General features: G+C 38.1%; 1 protein-coding gene across 2 annotated transcripts in view; it reads right to left on the bottom strand.

Moving 5' to 3' along the window:
* The window catches only part of plxna1a (plexin A1a), a 226,431-nt gene that overhangs the window by 19,238 nt on the left and 191,625 nt on the right, over positions 1-15,568 (bottom strand). Inside the window, exons 20-24 of one of the 2 annotated variants that reach the window (XM_077218621.1) lie at positions 13,940-14,174; positions 9,068-9,216; positions 6,720-6,976; positions 5,380-5,446; positions 728-874 (exon numbers count right to left, since the gene is read on the bottom strand). In XM_077218621.1, coding sequence (XP_077074736.1) covers positions 728-874; positions 5,380-5,446; positions 6,720-6,976; positions 9,068-9,216; positions 13,940-14,174 — 855 coding nt within the window. The remainder of the gene's footprint in view (positions 1-727; positions 875-5,379; positions 5,447-6,719; positions 6,977-9,067; positions 9,217-13,939; positions 14,175-15,568) is intronic. The other variant, XM_077218622.1, reaches the window with a different exon arrangement.

Raw genomic sequence — 15,568 nt, 5'->3', positions numbered from 1 at the left:
GCCATGTCACTTGGATCATATTTAACTTGATTTAAACTATTGACATAGTTTTGTTGTCGACTAGCTATACTAGTTAGAAAGACGAAGCTGCTAGCAGCTACGTGATTAGCTCTCACTAGGCACGCTACCTTGGCTGTTAACTGATTTTATTTTTGAAATAGTGGCAGGCTAGGACTAAAGTGGACTTGGCTGGTTTCTGCTTGTGTCTAGAAAGTGCTAGGACTTTGAAAGTTGTAAAAAGGTTTACAGTGTACAGCAAAATATGTAGCGTTGGTCTATATGATCCTAACAAATTATATCTCTATTCTGCGTTCACTTGCAAAACGTGTGTATGTTTGTGCCATTTTTGCAGTCAAGAAACTTTGCAGATCTAGAGCGAGTTCTGTTCTCCGAGGAATTCGTTTGTTTTCCCCAAAAAAGGGGCGTTACCCTTCGATGACGCAAAAGTAGCGTTGGTCTATTGCATGAAGCAAGAAAAACCCAGGGTTTAGTTTGACCCAGGGTTAATTATTTAATGTGTAAAAAGCCCTTTTGATTAAAGATTACTTTTTCCTCAATAAACAATATTCATGAGTTGAGCACTACAGGACAAGTGACATTTATTAAGAATACAAATAAGGTCAATTTTGATTTCATCTTGATTGGAGACATAAAAACACATCCTCAGTCCTACAGATGAGTGAGCTAATGTTGTGCACTGTATACAGTAGTGTGTGCTTGCACTAACCAGTGTCTTATAGTCAATCTGTTGTCGGATGAGTTTGTCCTCGCTGAGGGAGTATCGGGCCTCTCCGGTGATGGCGTCTATAGGACCTTTTTCCATCTGCTGTTTAATAGCACAGTACAGCATGAAGAGAGGCTCGCCTGCACACTCCTGTAGAGAAAGAGTTAGAAACAACAGTGTGTTAGGACTCCACAATGTCATGAATACATGCACCATGAATTTTTTCACCTCATAAAAAGTGAAAGATGACGCGATCAATAGGCCTTCTTTCCTTTCATAGTAACACACGGCCATAAAATGCATTTCAGGATTTGTATATTGAGCAAAACTTGATTACTGATAAACTGTCACTTCAGATGTGAAAAACAAGCGGCTATAATGGCACACCGCTTTCAAATAATCACAAGGACTTGCCAATCAATACAACCATTAGCCTCGCACACCCTCAAAAAGCCCCTCTCGAAAAAGACAAACAGTTTAAACGTAGGGAATAGAGAGAGCGATAGATAGAGGTTAACGATTGGGAGGAAGCACTTAAACCCCTTTGTGAAATGAACGGATAGGTGTGGAGAGAGAGGCGGCAGGGATGTGGATTGATAAGCTGATTTCTACATTAGCATTAACATTTTTCATTGACTAACAAACTTGTGAGTTTCTTAATTATTCATATTTATGTGTCTGTTTGAATCAGGCATCCGTTAGCAGTTAGCTAGCCTTATGAGGCCTGACCTATGGTCTATATAGTAACATATATTCTGGCCAATTTTGTTGATGTAAAGCAACTAAAAACAAAACTGAAATAAAGTAAAATATAAATATTAAATGAAGAAGTAAAAATTAAAAGTGTTGCTCTGGCAACTAACTAACTAAATACGTAAGTTAAAGTACTAACACTAAAAGATTACACATAGCACACATTGTCTAAATTATACATTACGACACACACAATCCGAAGTTACCATGAATACACTTGCTAATCATTTCTGAGGTAGAATCTACAAAGGTTCTGAAGCTACAATGAATTGGAATGAGTTTCTGAGACAGAAATTAAGGCAAAATCTGATATAATTTCCAAAGATTGGTCAAATATTAATGCAGGAGACACGTAAATCATGATTTACAGAGAGCAGTCACGTGCGAGACGCATCAGGCTTGTATCCCTCCTCAACCGACCCCCCGAGCGCAGCGATTATGATGGGCACGGTGTAACGAGGAAACCCGCCGTCTTCCTCCGCCTCACGCGAAACAGTTACTCTGGTTTCTTCCACCACTTCATCCTGTTTTACTCCACCCACCCTCCCACCATATGCTGTTAACGTCTCGTTAGCATCTGCGTTAATTAAGCCGACAGCTGCTAACGAGGGGGAGCGTGAATACATCACTCTTAGAGACCCCCACTGCAGCGCACGCGGCCGAGAGACCAGACCTCATCCCACGCTCTAGCTTCATTAAAGAAAGAGACAGAAGAGAGAGAGAGAGAGAGAGAGAGAGAGAGAGAGAGAGAGAGAGAGAGAGAGAGAGAGAGAGAGAGAGAGAGAGAGCAGACCACATAGACAGACCTCACCCACCCATTGGGCTAATGAACAGTAGCAGGAAAATATCCTGTTGAAATACAGAGCTAGCAGATCAATTATTCCACACCACAGCCTTGAGCAGACCTCGTTCAAAAGCACCACTGTGGCCAGAATGTTGATAAAAAAAAAAATTTGCACTTTGTGAGAGAGATTTCTGGGAAGGTTTGACTTGTGTCAGTTTGCTTCAACTGTGCTGTCTGAGCAGTGTCATCATATGTGATATTACAAGCAGTGTGTTGGTGACAACAGCTTGTCAGTTCCACTAACTCAGGCCACAATCCCATCCGTCTAAAACACCGCTGCTTTTCTTCATGCTAATTACCGATCACAAACTGTCTACTTCTGAACTTTTGTCAGTTAGCAGAGGAGCCAAACGAGGCCTGTAAACAGACAGAGCTTGAAACGGACTTCAAATGAGCAAATTGGAATTGGCTGATTTAGTCGAAAAGGAACATATTAGGGAAAACATTCATGCTGCTCTTTTCCAGCATGTGAATTAAGACTGACACTGTCAAAGTCCAATGATAAATGAAAAAAAAAACACCATAACATATATTTTTTTGCTTTGACTGCTTTGTGTGAGATTATTTCTATACACAATAATATGTGTTTCTCAAAATAATTTTATATATATAGCCTATATATCGTTTTACGGACATTTTGATGATATGCCGGTCAAATATCGCCTCTTAATTAGTCAAGTTGAGGAAAACTGGAGGCAGTCTATGTAACTTAAAAAATTACATAATCAGACCTTATAGAATGCAACATGTTATTATTAGCTTAACTTTCAAATAGACGGAAAAAACATGAACGTCTGATTGGCGTCAATCAACGCCAATTGTTTTTTTTACTATGGTTTCACACACATTCACTTTTTGAAACATTGAGGCACGGATGTACCCAACTACAAATAAATAAAACATCTCCAGTTAACTAGCAGATCATTCCTTTAGTTCGCTATTAAATAAGAGATCTAGCGCCAAAATCTGTTGTTTTTGAAATCAAGCTGAGCGCTCGTGTCCGCTGCTATCAGTTGCATGGACGACGCGCTGCGCGGGTTGCGCAATCTTCACTCGGACGCGCGTTTCAATCTATCGCCGTTGCGGAGACTCTCTATTCATTCCGGTGAAATCACAAAATAAAATGCACACAAACGTGTCCCTGGCTATCCAGTTTTGATGAGAGAAAAAAAAAACTGTACGAGTGCGCGGATTAGAACCACTGGCTATAATGAGATGTTCCTGATTCACCATCGTCTGGCCTCTGGAAAAAGCTTTTAAGGCTAGTCTGCCTGGGCCTGGCCATATTTGAAACGTCTCACTCAATCGTTCGCTGTTTAGGTCTATATTACAGCCGTTTTAGGCGTGCGCTTTATTTGAAATGCAGCATGCCATGTTGTTTCATAACTTTCAAACGGTAGAGCCAGTTCCTTTATATTTATAACACAGCCAAAGATCGGTGTATTTTTTGATTTACAAATTTTAGGCTTATTCTCAAATTCAGATTGTGTTAGGGGGGCGGGATTATTAGGCAATTTTAATCGGACAATTTGACCGGAGAGATTTAATTTTTTCGGACATTTCATTTTTTTACCGGACTACGGAAACCCTGATATATATATATATATATATATATATATATATATATATATATATATATACAACACATACATATATACAACCATACATCTACATACATAGTGTGTGTGTATTTGATTTATTAATTCTTTCCATTTTAATATTTAAAATGTATGGTCACTCGTCTGATATCAGTCTATTATTAGTATAGTACTGTAAATAAATTGACCATTTTCATCTCTTCGATGAACTATTCCTTTACAAACAACTACATTCTATGTTGTCAAATAATGCAAAAGCACGTTCAATTTGTGTCAACTTTAAATGAATTTCTATGATGTGAAAGTATTCTAGACACCGGTTTCCTGTTGATTAAAATTCTTCCAGTACATGCTGAGCCCTGCATGATTGAACTAATAAAACTAGAGAGCTGCTAATGTGAGAGTGCGAGAGAGAGAGACAGACAGGGGAGGATGCGACATCCTGCAGCTCAATCACGCTCTGTGAGTGGCGTCATGGAGCGAAGCAGGTTGGGGAGGGGAGGGGAGGGGGGGGGGGGGGGGCACAGGAGTATACAAAAGGAGAGGAAGCTACTGTAAGAGCTGATGGGGACTCAGATGCAGAGGTGCCGCTAGGGACAGCCTTTGACCTGCCAGACCCCTGATAGACAGCTTCTGTTTCTTAATTTGTCTCATCATGTTGAAACTACTGGTGGGAAGGTTCTCTGGTCACCATATTATTATAGAATAAAGAGTGTGAATTCATTTTTGTGTTTTTGTATGCGTGTTTGGGTGCATTTTTGTTTTATCAGGAGTGAGTAGAACAGACTTTATACAAAAATTCTATCATTTACTCACCTATCATATCAAAGCTGATATTTTGAAAGTTTCAAATGGTGTTTTCCATACGATAAAAGTCAATGGGATTAAAAAACCCTCCCCTTAATACACAAATGTAGATCTAGAGTGATTCGTTAGACTGATTTAAACAAATGATTTTTTAGATTTTGATTCTTTAGAAGAACTGGCTCATAAGTTCAAGTTGAATGAATCAGACTATGAAAACTATGAAACCTCACAAATATAAGGTGTAAAATATAAGGTTGCAATGCAGATTCAGTAGTGCATAAAACACTGGTGCATGTACTGTACACTACTATTCAAAAGTTTGGGGTCGGTAAGATCTTAATATTGTGAAATATATTTTTGAATATATTCTGAAATGTAATTTATTACTGTGATGGCAAAACTTAATTTTCAGCATTACCCCAGTCTTCAGTGTCACATGATCCTTCAGAAATCATTCTAATATGTTGATCTGGTGCACAAGAAACACTCCTTATAATTATGTTGAAAACAGTTGTGCTGCTTAATATTTTTAAGAAACTGAAAAAATTTTTCAGGATTCTCAGCTGAATACAAGTATTTATTTCTTTAAAAAAATAAATAATAATAATATATATTTTGAACGATATCCTACATACTAGTATGTACAAACTTACTTTTAAGAACTTGTACAGAAGAAAAGTGAACCAGTTCGTAAGCATCTTCTCAGCAACAGACTCGGTCCTAAAAGCAGAGAAGAAAAGAGGAAATGTGAATTCCAAGTCATACAATAAAAATACAGTCCAAAAGTAAATAAAAGCCTTCTCAAAAACAACTACTAATGTGGTACTTGTGGGGGGAAAAAACTACACTTTTTTCCAAAACAAACCACCAATCTTCATTAAGACCAGACAATTACAGTAATTGGGCGACGTCTTCCATTAATGGCCAACCTGTCGCTAGCCGAAGACCCCACAAAAGCTTCCCTAGAACAGAAGTAATTAAAGCATGCCGTAATTAATGGACTTCAATTCTCCTAATTCGTCTGTAGCTGGCAAACGAGAGCGACTACTAGTGTGGGCTGCAAACTGCGGCTCCTTCCTCCCTCAGGCCCACCAGGAGCCTTTTCTGCTGTTCAATAATGCATTCACATAGACTTACCAACTCCCATTACTTCCTTACATAAGGGCCTATTATTAAATTATATGCTCGTTAATAAAACGGTGAAGGGGAGATAAGGGGAATGGAGCGGGACAACAGGTATTTCATGAGGGGCAAGTGTACTGAATAACTCATTAGCGTACTTCAGTAAGTGCGCTAGATCAGGTTTGACGTTCGGGTGAGATGGAGAGTATTGACTTGCATGAACTTTTGTGAGTCAGGGAGAAAATGTGAAAGTGTTTTTCCAGGCTGGGAATTTTGTAGCATTTTAAGCCTACTAAAAATAATAGTCAAGGTTTCTTGCCCAGTACTATATCCTACCCTCTCTTTGACCCTCGGTGTGCCCAAAATCGCATACTATCTGAGTAGGTATTACAATTGAATTTGAATTTACTTCATTGCATTTACAAAAAGTATGCTCTACATAGTATGTAGTCATTATCACGCGACCTACCAGCGTTAGTTGCGTCGCTTCACATCCATTCATAAATCCTCACCCGTAGCATCATCGGATAGTAAAGTGTCCATTGAATGCACACATCCTTATTATTACTGAGTGGTATGTGCTGCTGTGATGTGTAAATTTCCCCTCAGGGGAATAATAAAGTTTACTGGATTGAATCGAAATGAACACGTAAGAATCTCGCTGGAAGAAGTAAGTCATCACCTACTGTTTTTCAAATATTAGGTATTCGGACACTACTTTTTTGGCATACTATTTTTCGCATTCTAGATAGCAGGGAAGAATTTGGTTTTTGCTACTGTACCTTTAAGAGTTTTAAAACTAAACAACCTCCATTTTGATTGGCCAACTCTTTATATAAGTGTGTGTGCGTGTGTGTATGTTCTCTCCCACCTCCTGAGCAGCAGTTTAGGGTGGTTCTTGCTCTCCAGGTTCTTGTCGATGAGGTCAGAGAGCAGCTGTTTGAGGACTCCTGTAGCGTACTCCATCTCTCCCTGTAGAGCTGTCATGATGAGTGATGCCACGTTGCCACGGTCACGCATGGAGAAGGAGCGCTGAGCTTCGAGCGTGCGGATAAACGTCAGAAGGAAGTGCTTCTTGGTGAGGAGTTGACCAAATAGAGTCAAGGCCTTCTCGACATTAGCCTGCACCTGTGGGGAAAAAACACGCAGAGCAACTCATTATACAGTGTAGAGCTAATTATGACATATGTTGTATTTTGTTCAACAGACAAAAAAGAAACAATTACATTCAATCAATTACAGTACAAAATGATTTATATTCTTTTACCATGATCCTTTCAAAGACTCTAAATTCTTTCACAACATTGGGTCTCATTCATGAAACACAATGAGAATAAATCTACACCACCGTTCAAAAGATTGGAGTATGTAAGATTTTTAAATGTTTTTGAAAGAAGTCTCTTATGCTAACCAAGGCTGCACTGATCAAAAAATACAGTAAAAACAAACTGTTCTGTATTTTAATATACTTGTGAATATAAAATGGGATTTATTCCTGTGATGTAAAGCTGAATTTTCAGCATCATTACTCCAGTCTTCAGTGTCACATGTTCCTTCAGAAATCATTCTAATATGCTGATTTGCTGCTCAAGAAACATTTCTTATTATTATTAATGTTGAAAATTGTTTGGCCTGCTTAAAGGGATAGTTCACGCAAAAATGAAAATTCTGTCAGTATTTACTCACCCTCATCTTGTTGCAACCCCTAAACAATTGGGACTTTAAAATATTTTGTATTATAACATTTAGTGATCAGTTGTGCACGGTAAAACCAGAGGACTTTTAAAGAAAGTAAATCAGGTCAATTTCGATTTCACATTGCTTTTAATGTTTTTGATTGACACATTCTGCCTTTCTGAAGCGCAAAGTCAAAGTCCTTTAGTGTTCAAGCACAAGTCCACATGAGGGACGTGCCGCTTTCTGATTGACATCAAAGGGAATCCAAGATGCTAGCAGCTCAAAAACACAACAGAAGGAAATGCAGAGTGAGGAAGGACAGAGAGAGAAGGAGTACAGCAGGAAGCAGACGTGACCTCTGTGTCCAGGAGCGAAAAGTGGCGTTGTGTCCTTCCATGATCCGCAGGGCAGCACCTGTCACTTTTCATCTGCCTCACCCTTTCATACATCTTACCTGTACAATTTCTTGAAGCTACATGTTTATACTAACATAATAAAAGTAACACATCTTACATGTGTCCTAACAAGCCAACCTGTGCGCATATTCATCTAATGAGTAGCCCCGCCCACAGTGAAATCTCACTGGTGCAAAATTCTGCTTCACAAACCTCTATGTAAAACTGTAATTATCTCACATTGTTGCTGGGAACTTTTCACAGCTGTTTAGGACAAAGAGCTATAATCCAAAGAAATTCCGATAAACAAAACTGAACAAATAAAATCTCAGTGCGAGGATGCCGGAATCAGACTTCAAAGCGAACCGACGTCTGTTATTGTCCCCTTCAGCACTTTATGTTCCATGTAACCTGACAAAGGCCTTTTTTTCCCAACAACACAGACTAATAAAGTGCCTCAATTCTTCTCTGCTGAGCGGAATGAAATTTGCAGCCTCTCGGGGAAGCCGATTGTACTGTAGGTTGCTTTGGGGCGAGAAGCTACACAGAGCAATAAGGGTCTGAGCCGTGTGCATAGGCACTTGATTACGCCGGGGACTCGGGGGCAAATACAGTGAAAACAAACCCCAGATGAAATAATAAACATGTGATCCCTCCGCAAGCCAACAGCATGACCTGCCGTACGCAGGCCGAAGGACGTAGCATGTTGGAGTAATGGAGTATTTAATTGCGCTGACCGGTGCGTTTTGAGGTTTTACGAGGTTGTTTTCTTTGGCTCGTGCTATTACGTGTCAGTCATTAGAGTCTGGCTCTATAGTACAAGAGGTCACAATCTATAACTTATTGAACTCTTTCAACTCCAAATTGTAGGTTCAAACTGTATTTTTTCACTCTTTCTGGTGAGTCACTGACCCCATTTATCAGAAGCCATTGATGTCAAAAACATTGGTAACCGAATTTACAATATACATTGTGACCTTTCAAGAGTGTTGATCAGGCGTCAATGCCGTTATCATAGTTTATACAATCTCAGCTATACGTGAGGGCCTGATGTTGTTTTTTCTAGTATTAGTAGTGCTCTGAGGATTTTTGATTGCATTGTTAGTTCTGCTCTATAGGGGTACCGTGGTGATGGCGATGTACTGACCCGTACCTCCATCTCCTTGAGCACCGGGTGGTCCTCAATGCCTGGGAACAGCACTCTCATGGCGTAGATTCGATAGTCCAGGAACGGGATACCTGCCCCATCCAGCTCTTGGGTCAGCTCGTGGATGTCGGTTTGGAGTTCGGCAAATGCTGTGAGGAGAAAAGAAACCTAGTAAGTAGAGTTTCAACACTATGTGACTAATAAAGTTATTAAAAAAAGAAAAAATATACATATAATATATACCAGTCAAAAGTTTTGGATCAGTAAGATCTTTAATGTTTTTAAAACAAGTGTCTTCTGCTCACCAAGACTGCATTTATTTGATTAAAAATACAACAACAAAAAAACAATTATTGTTAAATATTACGACAATTTAAAATAACTGTTTTCTATTTTAATATATTTTAAAATCTAAATTTATTCCTGTGATCAAAGCTGAATTTTCAGCATCATTACTCCAGTCTTCAGTGTCACATGATCCTTCAGAAATCATTCTAATATGCAGATTTGATGCTCAAGAAACATTAATTATTATTATTAATGTTGAAAACAGTTGTGCACAAATTTTTCTTTTCAGGGTGAAAAAAATCTATTTAAAAAAATTATATATATATATATATATATATATATATATATATATATATATTTTTTTTTTTTTTTTTTTGATGAATAAAAAGTTCAAAAGGACAGCATTTATTTGAAATAGAATCTTTTGTAACATTATACATGTCTTTACTGTAACTTTTGGTCAATTTAATTCATCATTGATGAATAAAAGTATTGATTTCTTTCATTTACCCCCCCCCCCCCAAACTGACCCCAAACTTTTGAATGGTAGTGTTCTAAAAATTAATAAAACAATCATAAAGGTAATCAGTCACATCAATATATATACACAACCAGCTACTACTGTAGATCTATAAGTAACTCAACCCTCAACATATTTCCAGAGTATAGTTCGCAGTGCAGAGAATCATTTAATAATATTATTTTTTTTAAATCAGGGTACATAATAAAACATCTCATAATAGAAGTTTGGTTTGCTTTAAGCCTTACCTAAGTATGATTAAAAATAAACTTGAAATAAAGTGGTGGAAAATTATGGAAAAATTTGGTCACTGGGAGCCTCGTGAAATAATAAGTACTTATTGGGTAAAGAGAAGTAATGCTAAGTCTGTCAATCTGTTTGTTTACTCAGTTTATGACTAATTTGGTTTTGCTATTCGAAAAGAGCGGGAGGGAAGAGACATAAAACACAAAGTTCACGGGAAAAGAAAGTCAATTAATTGCATGAGTGGGTAATTAATAAAGGAGCGGAGCTTTTCATGCATAATTTCCTCCAGCTGTTGTTCCTCCTCGTTGTCCGCTGGGATACGAATACTGAAGCAAGAAGCTCCTACTCTAAGTGAAGGGTTTTCATCTTAAAAATACTACACACATATTATTCAAGATGAACTGTCCAATGGGATTTTCAGTCTCCTGATGAAAAATAAAGAAGAGAAAGTGACAGGCCTAAAGAGCTTTTAATTCAATGGTTCTTTCTCTTCAAAAGTGCACTTGAAAGGCCAAACAAAGATTTCCAACATAAGGGATGGCCTTGTAATTCAATTTCTCTTCATTATTTGGCGAGGCGCGTGTCGGATTGTAAAGCACGAGGGTGCATTACAGACAGCTTGAATGCGAATTTTGAAAGGCTTCCTGTTGTAGTGGTCAAAACATTACACCACTCAGAAAGAAACAGCGCTGGGCAAGGTCCCCCAATCAAAACATTTCCTTTAGTGCAGAAGCTGTTTATCAAGACACGTTTGAAAAGTTTCGTACACTGCTGATAATGTGTTTCTTTTTGCAATCGTTCCTTTAGTTGTGAAAGCACTCAAAGTGAAACAATTCCAATTACTGTGATGTCCACACATGCTTGCACTAACATTTCTGGGCTAATGTAAAGCAGAGAGGCGAAGCTGATATCCCCACTGAGCGTTCCCTGTATCTAAACCGACGCTGGATAGCTGGCTAATTAGCCATTAGCCGTATCCTTTGTTTGTTTGTACCACTGCGCTCTCTGATGGGCTGCATCATGGCTCAGTAAGCCTTCGCACACGGTAAATCACATGTCCCTGGATGGCTCTCGCCAGTCCACACCCCATGACTGTGCAGCGCCATCATGACTGCATCCACCCTTCCGTATGCTATTCAGACAAACTAGAGGGTGAAGTTGCTCAGGGGGTTGGGAACGCAGGTTTCAAGCATTTAGAGGCCATTGACGCTTTTGGGTGAATAAGCCATGAAGTTCTTTTTTTACAGTAATAGAAAAATTTGAATTATTTCTCAAATTTTGGTCATGAGAATTTGGGGAGGAAATGTGTAAAATATATATATTTTTTATTCTAAATATATTATATAAAATTATTACCTTAAATGCATGAATCATTATACATATTCGGGTCTTTAGTGACCCGGATCTATATCTAACACTGATGGATCTCTACCTGTTGCAATAATATAAAACTCTCTTGATGTTAAAGTAACTATTAAGAACAATAAAATAAAGCATATTTTGTTACCTTTTGGAGCTTGTAAGGGTTCAGTTTGAGCAGATGTTTTATACCATCATCACTGTCCTTGTAAGAGCTCATTTCCCAGTACATTCAACATCTGGCTCATATTCGCGAATTCAAACATATTCTCAAAACATCAATATTTTGATCTTAGACAACTTCTACGCCAGATTCACCATCAAGTGACAGTAACACTAATAACTGATTGCATTCAGTACTTGCTCTGCAGTAAATGGCTTAGATTTGCTGATGATACTCCCTATTATTTTGTTTTCTGCCTGCGATAACTATGAGTGAAACGTCACTTCCTCATTGTATCAGACATTGCCACTTTGTGGAATAAAGGTGAATTGCACTTATTAATTCATTAAAGATTCAATTATTGTTGTGCAGAAACACCTCGGTTTGTTAGCGACCCTATGCAATGTTTACAACAACAAAAAATGATTGGGAAAACAGGCATTCTTTTATAAAAAAAAATGTCTTGTTACATTGTATATGATGAATTGATTGAGGAATACTAAGAAGATTGATGTCTAACTTAAAAAAATATATGATGAGGGTTGTAGTAAATGACGTCCCAGGTCACTAAAGACCCGAGGTATGCGTTTAAGTGTTAAAATATTTTAACAGATGTTTAAAAAATATTTTTCCAAAAAAACATGTTTTCTTGTAATTTTGGTGTAAAATATGACGTCTTCACAGGTTTTGTGAGATTCACCCCTTTGCAGCCCATTTTCTGGCCCTGTTGACCTCATTGGGTTCGACAGCCCACAGGTTTGAGAGCTTCCTGTCATTATGAAGCAAATCCATTCCCAGTCCAAAACGAGAAATAACCAAGCTGAGGTCATAAATATTTTGCTAGGTTGTAAATAATGTCAGCGCATATGATCCAAATAAAATATTGATGCACAGATTGAATGGCATTGCGATAACAAACTGTTCAGTTTGTCCACTAATGAAGGCGGTCGGCCAATCAGGGAGAATCAGGTCTAAAGAACGTGACAGCTAATCAATGTCTACCGGTTCCTTCACCCATTTGGCAAGCAGCAAATTTCTTTCATCATTCTCCCTCTGACATTCAGCCATCTCCCCCTTTGCGGTGAAAAAGACGCCACGCTTTTTCATCCTCCTGACAGGGTTGTGACCAGGAGGGTCGACAGTCCTAAGATAATGGCCAATTAGACCCAGTGCATCTACGAGACCAGGTAGAGTGTGGCATTGGGAACCTTTACGGCATACGGAAATTGCATTTCAAACTGGGTGTAAGACGGAATCCCATAACAGCGCAGCCCACTAACACCAACCTGTTACTAAGACATGCTAACAACCACAATGGTGTCACCATGGCGACAAAAGAACGGAAAGATGTTAATGTGGAGCTTGATCGTAGGACCCGCAGGTTTCAATTCAACAACAATTTAAATCACATATGAAAATCACATTCTCTGATGTGGATCACAGCGAGTGTCATTTACATAAAACACCATTCTTAAATGTATTAGTACGAACAGATAGGGTGTAAAAGCTTTTATAAAAGTATTAATTTATTAGGACTGGTGTTATTATATTAGTAGATGACTAGGCAAGTCATCTATACTTTATGTAAATTAATAAATGTAACGGACTTTTGAATCATTTCAGAAACCTTTTAACAAACCTATTTAATTTAAATTTGATTGTTTATGTTTTTAAAAGAAACCTCTTATGCTCACAGAGGCTGCATTTATTTTATTAAAAATACAACAAAAAAGTAAAATTGTGAAATATACTTTAAAATGTAATTTATTCCTGTGATGCAAAGCTGAATTTTTTTAGCATCATTACTCCGGTCTTCAGTGTCACATGATTCTTCAGAAATCATTCTAATATTTTGATTTGCTGCTCAAGTAACGTTTATTGTTATTATCAATGTTGAAAACATAAAAAAATCTCACTGAACATCATCTATATATAAATATATATACACACACACACACACACACACACGCACACACACACGCACACACACACACATGAAATTGTGTATAATTGTATATATATATATATATATATATATATATATATATATATATATATATATATATATAGCCCATTTAACATGTTAATTTAGTACAAATATTTAAAAAAGCAATTAATCTGTGTCTGACCCGTATGTAAATTCTGCAATGACTAAAATTAATTTAATTAAGCCATTTAATTGATTGACAGCATTGTTACTGTATAAAGGGGCAGCATGCAGCTGCAGTTGGATGCAGTTTGTGAATGATCTTTGCAGGCCCTAAATGATATATGACTTACTAATAATTAATCTCACCTTCTTTGCACTCGAGAGCGACTCTAGACTCCAAGTTGTCCATTTGCAGCTGGAGTCGTTTGAGTGTGCGGTCAGCGTCGCGGGACTTGCGCTTGTATGCGATGAGCACAGCGATGATGACCAGCAGCAGGAGTCCTCCACCTCCTCCGATCCCGATGATGGCAGGCAGGGTGAGAAGGCTGTCGGAGTAGATCTGCAGCGTGCCGGGGGAATATTCAAACCCTCCAGCCCGGATCTGTAACAGAGGCACGGAAGATCTGACTCACTGAGGCGCAGGAAGAGAATCTTGTGTGGTGGCCTGCGATCTGCAATTAGCATTCATCATTGTTGGGGCAATTTATTTGTGAGAATCAACTTTTTGCATCAAGAATGCAACAGCATCTTCACACAAGTCCCAAATTAAAACTTTATGAGCTAATCACATTTATGAGACAAGCTCGGAGATTGAAAACCCATTTAGTTCAAAACGCCCTATTACTGGATCATTTCAAGCTTGAATTTCGAATATAGAAAATTTAACAAGGAACCTTTGGATTGTTTACACAGCTCTGTCTTGGAAAAAATCAATTCACATAATGTCAAGGTGTTTTTTGTTTTGTTTTGTTTTTTACCGTAGGCTACAAGTGTTTTTACACCAGGGTTAAATGTTTAAAACCATGATATAGATCTATAGACATATACATACATAGATATATAGATATATGCATTACATTCAAAGGACGGAATTATGTGATATTAAGTTATTACAGATTTTATGTATGGGTTAGACACAGGATAATAGCTAATACTATATATATATATATATATATATATATATATATTGTGTGTGTTTGTGTGTGTGTGTGTGTGTGTGTGTGTATACATATATATATATATATATATATATATATATATATATATATATAATTAGCTATTATCCTGCGTCTAACCCATACGTAAATTCTGTAATAACTTAATATCACATAACTCCTTTGAACCTCTCCTCAACAAAGCACACAATTTGAGGATTCATTTTCTGTAGCACAAACAAATTATTAAATTCATTCCGTTGGGTTAGGGGTGTTGAAATAAAGTGAAGCACAAACAGCGCATAATATAAATCTGTGGAATTGAACTACATTCAAAGGGTAATGTCACTGCAGACATTACGTGTGTGTATGTAATGCACCGCAGGCATTGTTCGCTGTCTGCAAAACTTCAGGGACCCCTGGGAAGGCATGGGGTCAAAGATCCCAGCCATGCAAAATTTCCTAGAGAGACTCTCTAACAGGGGTTACAGCAGTCAATGCACAGCTGTGTGACCAGCACACTCACATGATCACATGTATACACACACACACAAGACTAATTCTCACATAGTGGCCAAAAGATACAGAAATCACACACACTGAGAGCTGCCAGACGTGATCCAATGCACCAAGGGCGGCTCATAAGTAGGTCAATGTACATGGGACAAGAGCACAGCTGTGTCTGCCTCTCCCTGGCCTGGCTTCACGTCGCCTCTTAGTGCCGCACGCGGATTGCAACACAAAGAGACACGTCTATTTTTGAACCAGCATTTTTCAAAGAGCATTTGTAAAAACATATATTTCATACAATTTCTCTCAATCCAATGTGACATTTGCGGCA

Source organism: Siphateles boraxobius, unplaced genomic scaffold (assembly GCF_051911475.1).
Source record: "Siphateles boraxobius isolate OS27281-9 unplaced genomic scaffold, OSU_SipBor_1 77, whole genome shotgun sequence".
Taxonomy (NCBI): Eukaryota; Metazoa; Chordata; class Actinopteri; order Cypriniformes; family Leuciscidae; genus Siphateles; species Siphateles boraxobius.
Note: the sequence above shows the minus strand (reverse complement) of the source record. Positions and strands in the feature narration are given on the sequence as shown.